Below are 16,634 nucleotides of genomic sequence, written 5' to 3'. Positions count from 1 at the left end.
TCTTTCAACTCTATCGATCCGGAATCAATCGATCCATTTCCTCCGTAATGAAAGTGTATTGCTTTTAAAACATTTTTAAATTAACTTCCAAGCTCAAATGTTTACGAGGCTTATGTTTACGTGAGATATTTGATTTCAGTGGTTCCGTGGGAGGGGTAGACATGCTTCTAACATCAGATTAATTTGATCAAAGTTAAAACGGCTTGAGCGTTTTCGACGGCACTTGTTTCGGCGCGCTGTCAACAGCTCGACTAATGCTTCCGTCGGATTCCAATTTTGAACTTTTGATGGTGTTTATGGGCGCGCTAAATTTATCGATTTATGGAAGTCAATATAGCACCCGATTTAAGCTATATTAGTACCTATCTAGTTCATTTACTCCACCTCTTCTTTGCTCACTCAAGCGGGAAATTACTCTAAAATTTGAAACAATTTTGTCGGCCGAGTGATGAAAATTGTTTTGTTTTAAAATTACGTGAATGAAACTGCGACGAATTTCAATTTACTTGTGGCTTCGCGATCGTTTTGAACGCTATCGAATGGTTGTATCCAATTCTCGTACCTACAAATTGAAGTATGGCGGCAGTTTCGCGGTAGTTTTCAATAGCCCGGTACAGTTAGAATGAAAAGCAACAATAATGGGATCCCACGGTTTGAGGTCAACGGACCATGCGCCGTCACGGTTACTTGCGTCGCCGACTGTACTTTGAGATTAGATTGCTTCTTTTCCTACACAACGAGACGTTGGAACAATGTGAGAGATTTACGTTACGATTTATTCATTCGATAGCTGCATGCGATTCACACTCGCAGCTTAGGCGAAACGAGGCAACATTGTACAGAAAGTGCGAAGAATAATGGCTCAAGTCAGTATTTATTTCAAAAACTGTACGATGGTGATTGAAGCAGTCTAGTCCTCTCATTTACACCCTCTTTTTGGGTCTATCAGTCAAATAAAAATGCGGAAGGAGCGAGTGATTGATGTCTTGAAAAACCGCTAATAAGCTAGGACGTTTTCCTATCTTCCTCGTGTGGTTTTTTTTCTAACTTACTCCCTAATTCGTAATTCTCACACTTAGCCACTGTTCGTGTTAGGAGAAAAACACACGTAGCGGTGTGGTACCGCCCGCCGCGAAACGGCGGAGGCGCGGCGTCATGTGTGCGGTCTAGGCGGATTACCGCCGTCGCGGCGGACGGTGCCACATGCTTCACAGGGTCTCCGCCTAATGATGTTTTCCACCGTTGCCATTATTCTCAAAATCCTTCCACGTTTGCAAGTTTCACAACACGTTCTTAATCCTATTTTCTTCTTCCCCAGGTGTCGCGGATCGAGAACCGCCGTACCGTGTCACTCGGCGACCGGCTGCCGTACGGCGCGGACCCGCGCGTGCCGCCGGCGCACGGCACGGTGGCGCCCGCGTCGCCCAGAGCGGCGGCGGCGCAGCGGAAAGTCGCTCTCGCATGTCAGGCCAGCAGGAGGTTGCTGGAGGATACGCTCGCTAAGCCTGGTAAGAAGTGTCTTCGATTATTTAGTGCAATACAGTTTACGATAAAGAAAAACAAAACGTAGGTACTTGTACAAATGTTAGAGATGATCTCAAAACTTTGTCAATGACACAAGATTTAATGGATATTGTGTCAAACATGTGGAGCTCTGGTCACCGGTCTCCGAAAATACCGGTCTCCGAGAATCTCCTAAAATCAAGTAGTTACCTAATAGAACGAACATAGATTCAACTAAAATCATTACATATAAAGGGTGTCGTTAGTTTTACCATATAGGAAAACCAGTCAATGGTAAATGAAACAAAAGCATTTACCTATAACGCATTTAATCGGCTTCATTCTACGAATGTTATGCTGACATCATTGGAGGCTTAATCCAGTTAAACAGTTTAATTTCATGACAAAATCGTAATGTTCTCGTAGGTTTCCTTTTAATTTTGACAGATTTTTTGAAGTGAAAACTTCTTTAGCGGCGCTGTGCACTTTTTGAGGTGGGGAAAAAATGTTAATCTCGAGACAGCGTAAGACGATCACGTGGCACGGTGGGCTGAAAATCGGCCTCCATAGAAATAGAAACCGAAGTCTTAAATTTGAACTTTTTTTTATTGGAATAGCTTTTGTTAGGTTTTATTATGTCCCAAAATTAATCTTAGCTAATTTGGTTGGAAAAATAATTAATTATAATTTTTTTTTCAAAATCTTTGTATGGCGCGTATCAGAAAAAACGAGTTTTCTCCGAAAATAAAAAGTTAACCGTAATATCCTGACAGATGATTTTAAAACCAATTATTCTTGATTTTTCCACATAATTAGAATTTTCCTACGGGGTGCACTTTTTTTTTAAAAATCGATATATTTTTTTATTTTTATTATCTTATTTTTTTATTTTAATACGGTTATACTCGTTATTTTGACTACAAAAAATGAATTTGAGTTTGATCGAACCAATAACTTACGCGTAGTGAATTTTTGTTCTAAGCAAATGTATGGAGCGTACGAGTAAAACGGATTTTTTTTCAAAAATTAAAGGTATACCGTAATATCCTTGCAGATGATTTAAGTACCAATTATTAATGATATTTTGACATGACGCGAACTTTTCTACCGTGTGCACTTATTTAATAAAAAATAAAAAACTTATTTTTTCATGCTGAAATAGCTTTTTCTCATTGTTTTAATCAAATAAATAATAAACATACAACAGTTACAAGTAGAAAATTGAAAATAAAACCATTACATCCTTTACATTATTACCATTGTATCCTCTTTATTACATTATCTTTGTACTTAATGAAACAGTATTTAACAAATGACACATTGACAACTTATGAGTCTAAAATTAATGATCATTAATGAGGTCCGGTTACAATCGTTAGTAGATATTATGAATGCAGTTTAATCATTAAGGTTTTAATCATTATGCTTATAATTAGACGTAAAACTAATTATAATAGCAATGATATACTCGTAGAATGGTGGTGTTCATTAGTACTAGCAATAAATAGGTAAGGGGTACATTTTATATTTTAGTTCATCTTGAGCTTCTTAACCGCTAACTTACACGACCATAAACCATGGACAGTCTTATTACGAACTTGGACTTGTTTGTTATCCTAAAATCTCAAGGATCTAGTTTAAATCACGAAGCTTTGTTTGAAATAGTGCTAACTAAATCAAACCTTAACCTATCAGAAGAAGATCGTGACACCTTGAAAGAATTTTGCCGAAGATTTACAAGAGCTGCTACTGACAGATGGAAGAAAAGCCAACGGAACACAGAAAAATTTAGAACAATGTATGGATCTTGGTTAGAAGCAAATATTGACTGGCCAAGTTGCTTTTATCTTCAGTTGGATCTTCAGTTAGCCCACGCATCAACCAGCAGTGATCTCATTCCTCATACACTAAGCACATCATCAACTGGAACCATGACGCGATTGAAACGTAAACCATTCGAAGACCTCGGAACGAAGCAGAAAATAAACAGATGCAGCGATCTAAGCGTTGAAAACACAGACGAAGTGGTGTTTTCAGCTGTAAAGCTTTTAAAAGAAGATGGTCGGGGTGAAATTGCATCATTGATAGAATATATGTTAAAGAACCCAGAAGCAGTCCAGAAATTCACTGCAATCATCAAGAAGCCTGGTTCTACCGCGTCACTTACAGCAGAGAAGGCATTAGGTCTACTGATTTCTTTGAAGTTAAGTAAATGGCAATACATAACTTTACGAGAGACAGCCATCAGAGAGGGTGCTTCAAATTTATAGCCATCGTATTATAAGGTGCAGAAGGCTAAATTAGATTGTTATCCACCAACGCAATCTGTTACTGTAACGGATTTTTCGTGTGAGATAACATTGCAAGCTTTGCTGGATTTAACAGTTACACGAATTTTGAATAGTTTACAGGAACAAGTAGAAGACATGCAGTTAAGTTTAATTTACAGCAAAGCCGGTACAAGCAGAAAATTGGTGGCAGTGAACAAGATGACTCAAGCATTTTTATGACGACTTTAGTGCCACTAAAGCTTATCTCTGGCGACAAGACAATTTGGACAAATCCAAAACCATGTTCTGCTTCATATTGTCGTCCAAAGCAATTTACATTTACTAAAGAGAACAAAAACTTTGTTCTAGCTCAAAAGAAAAAAATGGACGATGAAATCAAAGACCTAGTGCCCACAGAACATAGGAACAACAAAGTGACACATAAGCTGAAGATGACGATGGTAGATGGCAAAATCTGCACATATCTTTCACAGGCTAAGTCAAGTGCAACATGCGTTTTATGTTTAGCTAAGCCTAATGAAATGAATAATATAGACAAAGTTTCGAAAAAAACAGTGCCTGATACTACCTTATATGAATTTGGACTATCATCTTTACATGCCCGGATCAATACCATGGAATGCCTTCTTCATATAGCATGTCGATTGGACTTTAAAGAATTTTATGCAACTGAAAAGAGGGGCCTTAAACAGAAGATGGAACTACGGAAGAAGATTATTCAAGATCGCTTCAAAGACGAACTAAATCTTTTAGTCGATGTAGTAAAACAAGGTTCTGGAACAACGAATGATGGAAACACAGCACGAAAATTTTTCGAAGATCCCGAAAAAACAGCTAATATCACTGGACTGGACAAACAACTGATTCGGAGATTTGCTGTAATTCTGCAAGCTGTCACATCAGGTGAAGTAATTGACACTGAAAAGTTTAAAGCCTATTGTAAAGATACAGCGGACGACTATATTAAATTTTACAGTTGGTATAAGATGCCCCCAACAGTGCATAAATTGCTGATCCATGGCACAGATATCATTGCACAAAATGATATTGTACCGATTGGTCATCTCTCTGAAGAAGCATCCGAGGCACGTAACAAAGACTTAAGAATGTTCAGAGAGCATCACTCACAAAAAAAAACGAGACAAGATTCGAACAGGGATGTTTTTAATATGTTACTTTTGTCTTCCGATCCTGTCCTTTCTTCAATGAGGCCAACAATAAGTGGAAAAAAGAAACAGGCTTTCTTCCCTGAAACTTTAGAATTATTCATTTGTCTGGAACCTCAAGAAGAAGAAGTGACAGATACCTCAAATGTGTACCCTGATTCTGAAATGGACACGGATTCGGAAGTAAGCGACCAGGAAAACTAAACTTTCAGGATTCCAATATTAGCATTAGAATACTTTTAATTAGGATAGCATTACATATACTTATTTCTGTTTTTATGTAAACCAATTATTGATAATGTTACTGATATTTATTTAATTAAGTAAATTCGTAGTATCTACTAATGATTGTAATCGGACCTTATTAACGATCATTAATTTTAGACTCATCAGTTGTCAATATGTCAAATTTGTTAAATATTGTTTCATTAAGTACAAAGATAATGTAATAAAGAGGATACAAAGGTAATAATGTAAAGGATGTAATGGTTTTATTTTCAATTTTCTACTTGTAACTCTTGTATGTTTATTATTTATTTGATTAAAACAATGAGAAAAAGTTATTTCAGCATGAAAAAATAAGTTTTTTATTTTTTGTTAAATAAGTGCATACGGTAGAAAAGTTCGCGTTATGTCAAAATATCATTAATAATTGGTACTTAAATCATCTGCAAGGATATTACGGTATACCTTTAATTTTTGAAAAAAAATCCGTTTTACTCGTACGCTCCATACATTTGCTTAGAACAAAAATTCACTACATGTAAGTTATTGGTTCGATCAAACTCAAATTCATTTTTTGTAGTCAAAATAACGAGTATAACCGTATAAAAATAAAAAAAAAAAAATAATAAAAATAAAAAATATATATCGATTTAAAAAAAAAGTGCACCCCGTAGGAAAATTCTAATTATGTGGAAAAATCAAGAATAATTGGTTTTAAAATCATCTGTCAGGATATTACGGTTAACTTTTTATTTTCGGAGAAAACTCGTTTTTTCTGATACGCGCCATACAAAGATTTTGAAAAAAAATTATAATTAATTATTTTTCCAACCAAATTAGCTAAGATTAATTTTGGGACATAATAAAACCTAACAAAAGCTATTCCAATAAAAAAAGTTCAAATTTAAGACTTCGGTTTCTATTTCTATGGAGGCCGATTTTCAGCCCACCGTGCGTGGCCGTAAGATTTAGATGGCCACTCATTTAGATGGCATTTAAATCAATAAAGAAAAACTCAATGACATTACATGAAAAACTGTTACATGTAACAGTGATGTGTTTAGGGGTTTCAAGTAATTAACACTAACGCTAGATGGCGTTAACCTCAATTATAAGTACATAGTGCATTTTGCACTAGTCATTGAGATTTCACTTCTGCCGGCACTCCCTGAGTGCAACCCGTTGTTTTTTTTCTAGTTTTCTCTTTCAACTCGTAATTTATCTTTATTACATCTCAATTCCTTAGTATATTTTCTCTCTCAATTTTGTCTACCCTTTCTTAAATTTTAATTAAACCCTTTCTTGAATTAAAAATCGGCTTTGAACAACAGGTACTAGGTCATGTATTTAAAAAATAGTTATACTTAAAATTTCCAAATGATAGTCATTTGGCAATTAAGAACTAATTTAAGAAAAACACAATTATGTAACTCCCACTTAAGTGTAAGGCCTGAGTGGACGCTCAAAGCGGAGCGTTCGGCGGGGCGTGCAGCGTAGCGTCGGCGTCAGGAGTAATTTGAGCAGCGTGCACTAAGGCCGCTCCTATACGCTTGCATTTGTTTAACAACGCCCCGCTGCACGCCCAACTCGAGCGTCCACTCAGGCCTTACACTAACTCGTAATAACAACGAGAATGTGTCTTATTTAAATTCTTTGAAAACTTATTACACATAAAGGGAGCCTTGACCCAGGTACGGCTATCACTTTGAAAAGGGTTTAAGTCTTATACAAGTAACTCGGGACTTCGCCCTTGTTAATTTAGACTACGACATTTGGCTACTAATGGAATTCCAAGTAAAACGTGGTAAAACGCTTGTTATGAGATATTGCTCTCATTTCGCAATTCTCTCGTGAGAGGTTTTGTCCGAGCAAATTAAGATAATGTAAAGTTGTTTATAAAATAATTTGTTCTTTAAACATTTTAAGAGTATTATTTTGAATTTTATTCCCGTTATTATTCCCGTTATATTATTTATATCATTTACGACATAAATATTCGTTAGGTATATTTAGGTACATAAGTATACCTACCTACTTTAGCCACTTTGTAATTGTGATAGTTTGATAGTATTTAAATAATAAAAATATATCTTACCATAATTAAATAGTTATTTATAAAACGATCACACTAGATTTTTTTTATTAACTTTTGGGTGCTTAGCAAATGTAAACCATTAAAAGATTTCGTGGTAAATCAACCTTGCTCAAACATATGACTGTAGGTATCATTACAGTTAGGAACAGGTAAATGACTAATCTCAGAGTCAAGGCTAATACCAAGTCAAAGATCTTTTTACGACAAATTGCTGGCACGTTTGTGTAGTCTTTGTTGCTCTTTTCTAAAGGGTATTTTTAAACTTTAAGCAATGTAGTGTATTTTTCTGATACAAGTTTTAAAAGAATACCTAATGCCCGCCCCGCTAACAAAATATATCTTTAATTTAAATCCAGCCACATGCTTTATTAAATATTAAATTAACATATCTCTAGATTGATCTAAAAGGGAATAATTATGATTAGAATCATTTATTTCAACTTTTAACGAATAAACTGCATGGGTATGGCGTCCACTATTTGAATAAAGATGAGATCTAATTAAAATTCATAGAATAAACGTCCAGAGCAAAGCGACGAAATAATAAAATAATACCTGCCGACCGCTCCTGTCCCAAAAGGCTAATTTAGGTATATGAGAGTCCTAATTTTAGTTCTAGGTAGGTACCTACATTTTCCTTCAGACTTAAAAAAACGTTAAAACGCATAATAGAAGCGTCAAGACCATTCACTATAAGATATCGTTCCTGCAACAATTAAAGTTGTGAAATATTGATATTGAACTCATAAGTTACGTATATTATGATATGACAAATCGAAACTGTAATTCATTCAAAAGAGTCATAGTTCAAATGTTACCAATTACGTTTGTTTGATGTAGCATCCTAGAGTTGAACAAACTTAATATAACTAAATATAGAATACCTCCAATGCGTTCTTGGAGTTATTTTCACTCGCCGCAAAAAGAATCCGACGTCAAAGATGAAAACAAATCTCCAGTGGCATTGCCACCGTCAGAGACAAAGTAAATGCTAATTTAGTAGATGTTTAAAAAGATCCAGGTCCCTAGCTAGCGACGCTAGTTAGCTGATTAAGTAATACATTAATTTAATTAAGAGCATATCTTGGGAAATCATGGCGTGCTTTTGCTCTCGAATTCGAGCTAGCCTCACCACTGACGGTGTAGCCTAGGCATGCATGGCTAAGTTTTAACCGTAGTTTAGATTCAGCAGCTTATTTGATACTGTTCAAACTGTATTTTAGACTAAACTTAGGTGCACTAAAGAGTCGGTGCGGCAGGGAATTCAATTTAAAAATGGGCCGCTTAGGAGCGTGCTCGCGAATACAATGCTTTTGAGACGTCTAAGCATTTAAGAATGCCCGGAACAAATGCAAACGTTTGTCTGGTTTTGTTTGAGTGTCTTGCCGTTTGTTTATCTACATCTCAGTGTTGCATCACGCTAGGCTAGACTAAAGCGCAGACAGAGTAAGGAACCCTATGTACTATATTTTTTGCTGTATGAATTCTTGCTTACATTTAAAGCAAAATGTGTTTTCCGAATGCACTTAATCTCACAATTTTAATACTTTCTTTAGCGCCTTTAAAAATCTAACTTGTAAAAGAGCATTGTTGTATATCATTTTGAAAGAAAATACTCATAAGTTCATACTTTGTAAACATATTTGCTCTAACTTGATATTACCTAAGCAAAACCTGATTCCACCCTAATACATAATCCCTACATCTCGTCTAAGCTGAACAATAGCTTCATCATACAAAATAACAAACATTTAGCTTTAGAAACTCCTGCTGCGAGGCTATGCATCCCCTTTATGAAAGTGGACATGGAACAATGGCCGGGGCGGACCATTATGGAGAGCCTGTAAAAATATCCTGGACAATGAGACTGTTTGAGCCGTCTCTCTAGTTTTAACATACCTTATTTCACGTAAGCATATTTTTGAAAAGAATTTCGGTTTCAAGGTCCTGTCTTTATCGGCTTTCTTGATCGGGATATAATAAATTTAAATAAAGAGAAAAAGGTCTCTGAAGTAGCTTTCAATACAGTTTGTTCTCTACTTTTAGTACGAAATAAATGCAAATCGTAAAAAAGTATGTATGTATATCCTTCTCAAAACTTATAATTGTGTTTAGAAAAACAATATCAACAAATTAAGGGGAAGGTGATTAAAAATTCGACCTTCGTTTTATACGATAGAACCTTTAAAATGAATAACATCAATTAGCTTCTTCTAAAAAGAGACAGTGGCAATGGCAACCTTGGTCAGAAAACATAGTTTGTTTTCTGACGTTTGCGCCTACAATGTGTGAAGATGCAAAAAACTAATAGCCATCGTGACTTCCTCGTTGAGAAGGATCTTTTTACTTTAAAACCTAAATAACCGTAGGTGTACGTATTTTGTGAACATATTTGTAATAAATGTACTTACTTTTGGTAGGAAAGAATATTCGTTAAGGGGACGGTATATGACGTTTTCGATTTAGAGCTCACTTTGTGCAATCAATTTGTTCAAGAAATGTTTAATAACTGCATTAAATTATACGTAAATTTGTTCGCGAAGAAGCCGTGTACCGGCTCTTCACGGCATAATATTTTTTATTTGCTGTAATTCTCTACAAATCGACACTAAAAGTATCCAAAAATCAAAATATGGAGTTCCGTTTGAGCAACACGCATTACAGTTTTGCCTTTAACAGTAATTGAGTTGTTGTGTGATTTTGAAAGCTAGATAACTAAACTAGCAAATTATTATCTACTTATATTTTTACTCACAAATACAACACAGAAATTCAATCCCAAATGTAAACTTTCGTACAATTTCCATACATTGACGACATCACTCAAAATTCTTCTTCGAGTCAGATGGCCGCTGGCCTTGGATCGAAGCAGACGTGTACTTCGTCGTAGCTCGTTTTTGACATTATTTAGACATTTCATCATATACGCATACGAAAATGTATACCAGTAGATAAATTGTATTTCAAAAAATAGGGTAAATAAATTTATTTAAAATTTGATTTGTTGTTATTTACAGGTCGTAACGATCGAAAACAGCAGTAAACTATCCTAAAACAATACGATTACAATTGAATTTAAGTAACTTGTTCCTTCAAAACCCGCTTAAAATGAAAAAAGTTTAAAGACTCGTTTTACTGATTGGGATTGATTTTCATTATGCTGGTATCAAATTTGCGTCATTAAAAAAAAGTATATGACTTCTGTACGTCAATGACATTTGATGTCAATTGTAATCTTGTATTTACGTTAGAGAATATTATATATTCATTTAAATATTACTTACCTATTAATACGAAGCGTAATTCGTTTAATACCTGAAAGTCTTAGTGTCTACACCTACTTTGTTGCCGTTCGTTCCGTCTATATGTGTGCGATTACGTGCTGTTCTCAATAATCAAGAAACAAGCCATAATCTTCAAGAATAAAATAACAGCAAGACCAGCATTTAGTACTAACTAGTTTTTGCGGATTTGGAGACAAGAGATGAAGCTTACAGGCTAATACCGCTGCGGTCTGGTTATTGTTATGTGTATATATCGAGTCTTATATAAATTTACTATAAAATAACAATGTTTTATTTCAATGACATTATGTGCGTAGGTATGTATGTTTCGGTGATTATAAGAATTTTGTCCACACAATAATTGTGCAAAGCAGAGACTGCATCATGCTTTCTTTACGGTATAAGCGGTATGGTACCGTTATTATTTATCAATACCGGTTCGTTTTGAAGGTAAAACTATACCGGTTGAAATACAAAGTACGGTACCGGTATAAAATTACAGCAGGGACAACCATTTTTATAGGTGTACAGTCAGCTGCAGAGAAAAGGTACGACCAGATAGATAATTGTATGCAGGGGTGGTACCTTTTCTCTGCAGCTAGCTCTACCTAAACCATCATTGACCGAGCGTTGGCGAAGGTCTCCGTTTCAACTTGGGCAAAAATGCTTTCGTATGTCCGAATTCTTCTCCTTTGCATATCACATTTCTCAACTGATTCTCGTGAAAATTCGGTAGTCCGATATAATTATTCGGTTTCTTTTTTTTTTGAACAATTTAAAATAGGCAGAAATTCTGCGATTATTAGGTACTTACTGGCCCCTATTTCACCACGACCACGGTGACAGGTGCGACAGTTGTCGACATCACTGTTGCTGACGTCACAGGCCTCCATAGGCTACGGTAACCGCTTACCATCGGACGGGCGATGTGCTTGTTTGCCACCAACATTTTAATAAATAAATAAACTCCATTATATTGCCACTAAAAAATTCTTATTTTGCGAAACTAATGACAATTGTCACAAGAAACACGGCAACTGTATCGAAATTGCGACACAGAACTCATTTCCCGTCAAGACTTACCGAAAATTCTTTGAAAAATCTTGTGACAATTGTCACAAGATTTTTTTGCGAGAGAAATGTCTGTTTTATCCGATATAATAAAGTATTTTTTTAATAATAGGTACAATGACGGTGGCAAACACGAATACGGCCCGCCCGATGGTAAGCGGTAACTGTATTATTAAATTGTACAACGGGACTTAATCGCGTATCTAAGTTTTAAGATTTACCTCCGATGTTTCGAGGACGGCGTTGTCCCCGTGGTCTCGGAGAAGACTGGCTTAAGTTGACATCAGCATCTTCTAACCGCGTGAGTTTTTCGAACTACCCGCACTTGGTCTTGTTTATCCGCTTGAACGTTTTGCGGTTCCGTTGTACAATTTAATAATGTGTAAAAATCGTGAAAGTTTAAATCAGTGTTAGCGGTAACTATAGTCCATGGATGCCTATGGCGTCAATAACAGTGATGTTTTTGTCGTACCTGTCACCGTGGTGAAATAGGGGCCAAATTACGCCGCGCCGCGTGGAACGTGAGGTGCATTGGGGTAAATGCATACCATTCACTCAAGGAAAATAATCTCCCTTATAAGATCACTCGTGTGTCTGCCATTTTGTTAAAGCCAATTTTCACCGTAACTACTGGACTAGTTCAATTGAAATTTAGTACACATATGTCAAGTAAGGAAGTAGTAAGTCGGTGATCCGAAGATGAGTAACGTAAATAAATGAACTTTTAACTTTGCGGCGATTTTTGGTATCATGTGACATATCAGATATAATACATAATTATAAGTAGGTGAGCAAAAATGTACCATAACCTAACTCAGAATTGTATTACATAAATACATATACAAAAAATAGTTCAACGCCAAAAGATTAATGGAAGACCTATGTCCTATAATAGGTGAGTTGGTCTTAAACAAAAAATTAGTGTCCGACCGAAACATGTTTTTTTGCCGAAACCGAAACCGAATGTTCGGCTTTTGCTCTAGTTTCGGCCGAAACCGAAACCGAAACCGAAACTTTTGTAGACTTGTTAAAATCGTTGAAAAAATGTCATAAAACCGCTTTTACACACATTATGGGGCTGTCAACACCCAATGTCCTTGAAATTGATGTTACTTAAGCAGTTTTTTATGAAAATTACTAGAGTTAGACCAATATAATTCTGCAACGATTTTGATAAGTTGATAACACACGCAGTGCAAGTGTTATTTTAAACGTCAAAACTTCTATGAAATGATGACGTATAAATAACATTTGCACTAGTTGCACTGCGTATGCTATCAAAATCATTGCAGAATTTTCTTGGTCTAACTCTATTCATTCACCAGTCAAGCTAACATGTAGATACAGGGTCAACCAAAAACGCGAGCGCAGCGAGCGCGAAATTTTTTGTTAACAATATCGCAAGGCCGATCTTCACCTGGGCCTAAAAGTCTGAAGTGCCCCATTGAGGCGAACTTTCATGCGAAGTCAAAGCCGTGCTTCAGGATAAGTAGTTGAGCACAGACTACAACCAGCGTCCATTGTATTAAAAAGCGAGACCGCAGGCCGAGGATGGCGCAGCGAGACCAAAGGCTAAGCCGAAGTAGAGGACATGTGGAACACAAACCAATGGTAAATTGAGGTAAAAAGTGAGGCTAGTTTTCTTATTATTCTCTTGCCCAGGGCCCAGTAACATGTGAAAGTGCTATCTCATTCACTTATAGGTATTGACAGCCTCTTAAGACTGCGTCAACCGTCCAGTGGCGCCCTCATTAGTGGAATTGTGTTTTATAATAAACCAATTAATTTCTGTACCTATACATGAATCAGTATATGTAGGTATTAATATTGTTGTCGTACTTATTCCCCAACTTTTGGTCTTTGTCCGAAGTACCATTTCGTAAGTTTCGGCCCGGCCGAAAGGTTCGGCCGTATTTTGGCCGAAACCGAAACTACAGCCGAAACATGATTTTTTGGCCGAAACTGGCCGAAACCGAAACCGAAACCGAACCTTCGGTCGGACACTACAAAAAATATGCAATAAAAATGTGTAACTGTGGAACCCATAGTGAATCCTACTCGTACATGATCGGTTTTTATATTATGTACCTATAAGATATTTTCTACTTTATACTTTATAAGTGTACCTACATAATATTTACTTATAAGCAGTTGTCACGTAAAATATTTGTAGATTTTTTTGGAAGTATGTGTCACATCATCATCATCTTCCTCGCGTTGTCCCGGCATTTTGACACGGCTCATGGGAGCCTGGGGTCCGCTTGGCAATTAATCCCATAAATTGGCGTGGGCACTAATTTTTATGAAAGCGACTGCCATCTGACCTTCCAACCCATAGGGGGTAAACTAGGCTCTTATTGGGATTAGTCCGGTTTTCTCACGATGTTTTCCTTCACCGAAAAGCGACTGGTAAATATCAAATGATATTTCGTACATAAGTTCCGAAAAACTCATTGGTCCGAGCCGGAATTGCAATTCGCACGCTCTTACCGCTAGGCCTCCAGCGATTTTTTTGAAGTATGTATAGCACAAAAAAAATATTTAGAAATGTAACATTTAAGGTAGGTAATTAAAATACGGTATAAACATTATTGGAGAAGACTTGGAGGAAGTGTCATAGGGATCTACATTCGATGCGTGGAAAACAAGTTCTTTTGTCTAATTATAATCCATCGGCAATCACGCGAGCGCATAAAACGAAAATCATTTTTTTTTCACTCCCTAAAACTCCCTTAACCTAATAACAGTAAAACAAAAAATAAAATATAGAGGGTTACCAACCAGCCAAAGAATTATAAGTAGATATATGCACTTATCCCAACGCACCTCACGTTCTACTCTGCACGGGGTTCATTGCCGCTCCTACCGCCGTAAGTAACTATCAACACCTACATTATCAAGGCTACGATCGAAGATAATCGCTTCAGCACTGAAATAATACCGGTGGAATACCGGTATAATATTTTTTATTTTAATTGTATTAATTTAATAGTGAAACAAAAGGCGAATATACCACATAAAAGTAAATCGGTAAAGATATTAGGGGTACATTAGCCAACACTGTTTCCATATATTTTCAAATTTTATTTTGTCCGCCTTAATTAAATTTTGCACCCTGCCGGAACTTTATTTATTTAAATTCTCATTTAATTGATTTTGAGCCTTATGAAAAGTAGTATAGAGTAGTAAATAAAATTTTACATCTGACTTAATGACATCTGGTTTTATTCGGTTTAACTTTAGAAAACGCGTATCTCGACAAAGCCATAATGTAGAACATTGTCAACAACCAAATGAATTATTAGAATTTAAATACGTCACGTGTGACATGAACAGACAAGGAAAGCAAGATTAAATGTATTGTTTCTCTTTCTTCTTTCAATGGAACGCTTTTCCTAAAAGGAGGCCACTAAACTCAAAACGCTATCTTAAAAAAAACTTGATGGGTCAGTGACCTGTCCTAGTAAAGTGAGGTAGTGTGCGTGAAGTGCGCTTGTGTGTGAAATGGGGTAAATTGACAGAATCTGAAAATTTACCCACCTCTACCGTCACCTTAAGTTACTCGGCAACTTGATTTCTAAACCTACTTACTTAGTTAATGCTGATGGATTAAGGCCGAATTATGGATGGTATTTTGGCTATTTATAAACCACTAAAGATTTGTAAGTACTAAGTATATATTATCAGTATATTATTAAGCACTAAGGCAAGGCAAGAATGACGAATATTTTGTTCTCAGCGATTTCATAAAAGCATTTTTATCGTGGAACGATTATTACCTACGTATTTACCTACGTCAAAGTAGTCTTGATCTATGACTGTCGACAGATAGGTCGCACAAACAGCAATGAGCCGTCAACAGTTAAGAACATTGCGTAATGAATAGTCATCCCTAATCTAAACGGGAAATTTCTAAGTGGAAACTTGCATGAGAATTTTCTCTTCAAAGTTTCCATATATTTTGGAATTTTTGACAAAGTTCTGCAACATGCACATTGCTACGCACAAAACATTACCAATCGCGTCTTGCTTCAGGAACCCCACCGACGATAGTCCAGCCCCCCAATGGAGGGTACTGGGTGGACGGCGTGGACGAGACCCCGGACGAGGAGCACGAGCCGCGCTCGCAGCCCGGCACGCCGCGGCAGGCCGGCCGCCGCCACAACATCGACACCGACGACATCGCCAAGTACTACAGGCGATTCTTCCTAGGCAAGGTAAGAACGAACTGTCTAGTATAGTTAACCAGGGGTACTGGGAGGTGTGGACAAGTCGTCAAGCTTGAAGCTGGAAACAAATTATCGGACGCGGCTGACGCGCGCGACGATAAAAGTGTGCACAGTCAGGAACATCCAGCGCGCCAGATTTCTGTCGGATGTCCGAAGGCTCAAGGTCAGCACAAGGTTACGTCCACGGCTTACCTCCGATAGTTTGCACAGTTCAGTGTATATTCATTATCTAGATACCTATAAGTCGCGGCTGTGAGTCGCGCGCGTCAGCCGCGTCCGATAATTTGTTTCCAGCTTGAGCCTCGCTCGCAGTCGGCTCGCAACCACGGGTCCCAATGAAATCCAAGTCTTGCCTACAGTAATAGTCACTTGTCATGCTGCTTCTTTTTTATTTTCTTTTGCGTAACAATATACAGTATTACCAAATTCGTATTAGCAAAGTCTGATAACTTTTGAGGCGCTATGGAATGTAAGAAATAAGTAAAAAAAAACAGATCAAAACATCGTGCGTCAAATCACGTTTCAGAAAAGGTTCAATCTTTTGACAAAACGCCGCAATTGCATCAGATAAAAAGTACGGAAAATCACGATTTAATTGCTTTCGTGACTAACAACGCGCACTTTCTTCGAGTGGTCAGGCGGGAATAAAAAGACGCATTACGAAACGGGCATCCAACCAGGTTATGATGGAACTGGTTATGTTTGGACGTCAATGCCGTTTAACGTTCAAGATAATTTGGTGGTGTTTTACGCGGACCATCTGCCTTGAC

At 36.9% G+C, this 16,634-nt stretch overlaps 1 protein-coding gene and 1 long non-coding RNA gene across 11 annotated transcripts in view; both read left to right on the top strand.

The window, feature by feature from the left end:
* The window catches only part of LOC134654117 (rap1 GTPase-activating protein 1), a 433,547-nt gene that overhangs the window by 381,042 nt on the left and 35,871 nt on the right, over positions 1-16,634 (top strand). For all 10 annotated transcript variants that reach the window (XM_063509551.1, XM_063509550.1, XM_063509557.1 and 7 more), the window contains 2 exons: positions 1,319-1,508; positions 15,671-15,852. In XM_063509551.1, the coding sequence (XP_063365621.1) occupies positions 1,319-1,508; positions 15,671-15,852 (372 nt within the window). The remainder of the gene's footprint in view (positions 1-1,318; positions 1,509-15,670; positions 15,853-16,634) is intronic.
* LOC134654146 (uncharacterized) lies at positions 2,371-5,648 on the top strand. Its single transcript, XR_010097313.1, has 2 exons — positions 2,371-2,477; positions 5,440-5,648. It is a non-coding gene; the product is annotated as an uncharacterized LOC134654146 (long non-coding RNA).

The sequence above is a fragment of the Cydia amplana genome, chromosome 14, assembly GCF_948474715.1.
Source record: "Cydia amplana chromosome 14, ilCydAmpl1.1, whole genome shotgun sequence".
Taxonomy (NCBI): Eukaryota; Metazoa; Arthropoda; class Insecta; order Lepidoptera; family Tortricidae; genus Cydia; species Cydia amplana.
This window is presented reverse-complemented; position numbering and strand designations above follow the sequence as displayed.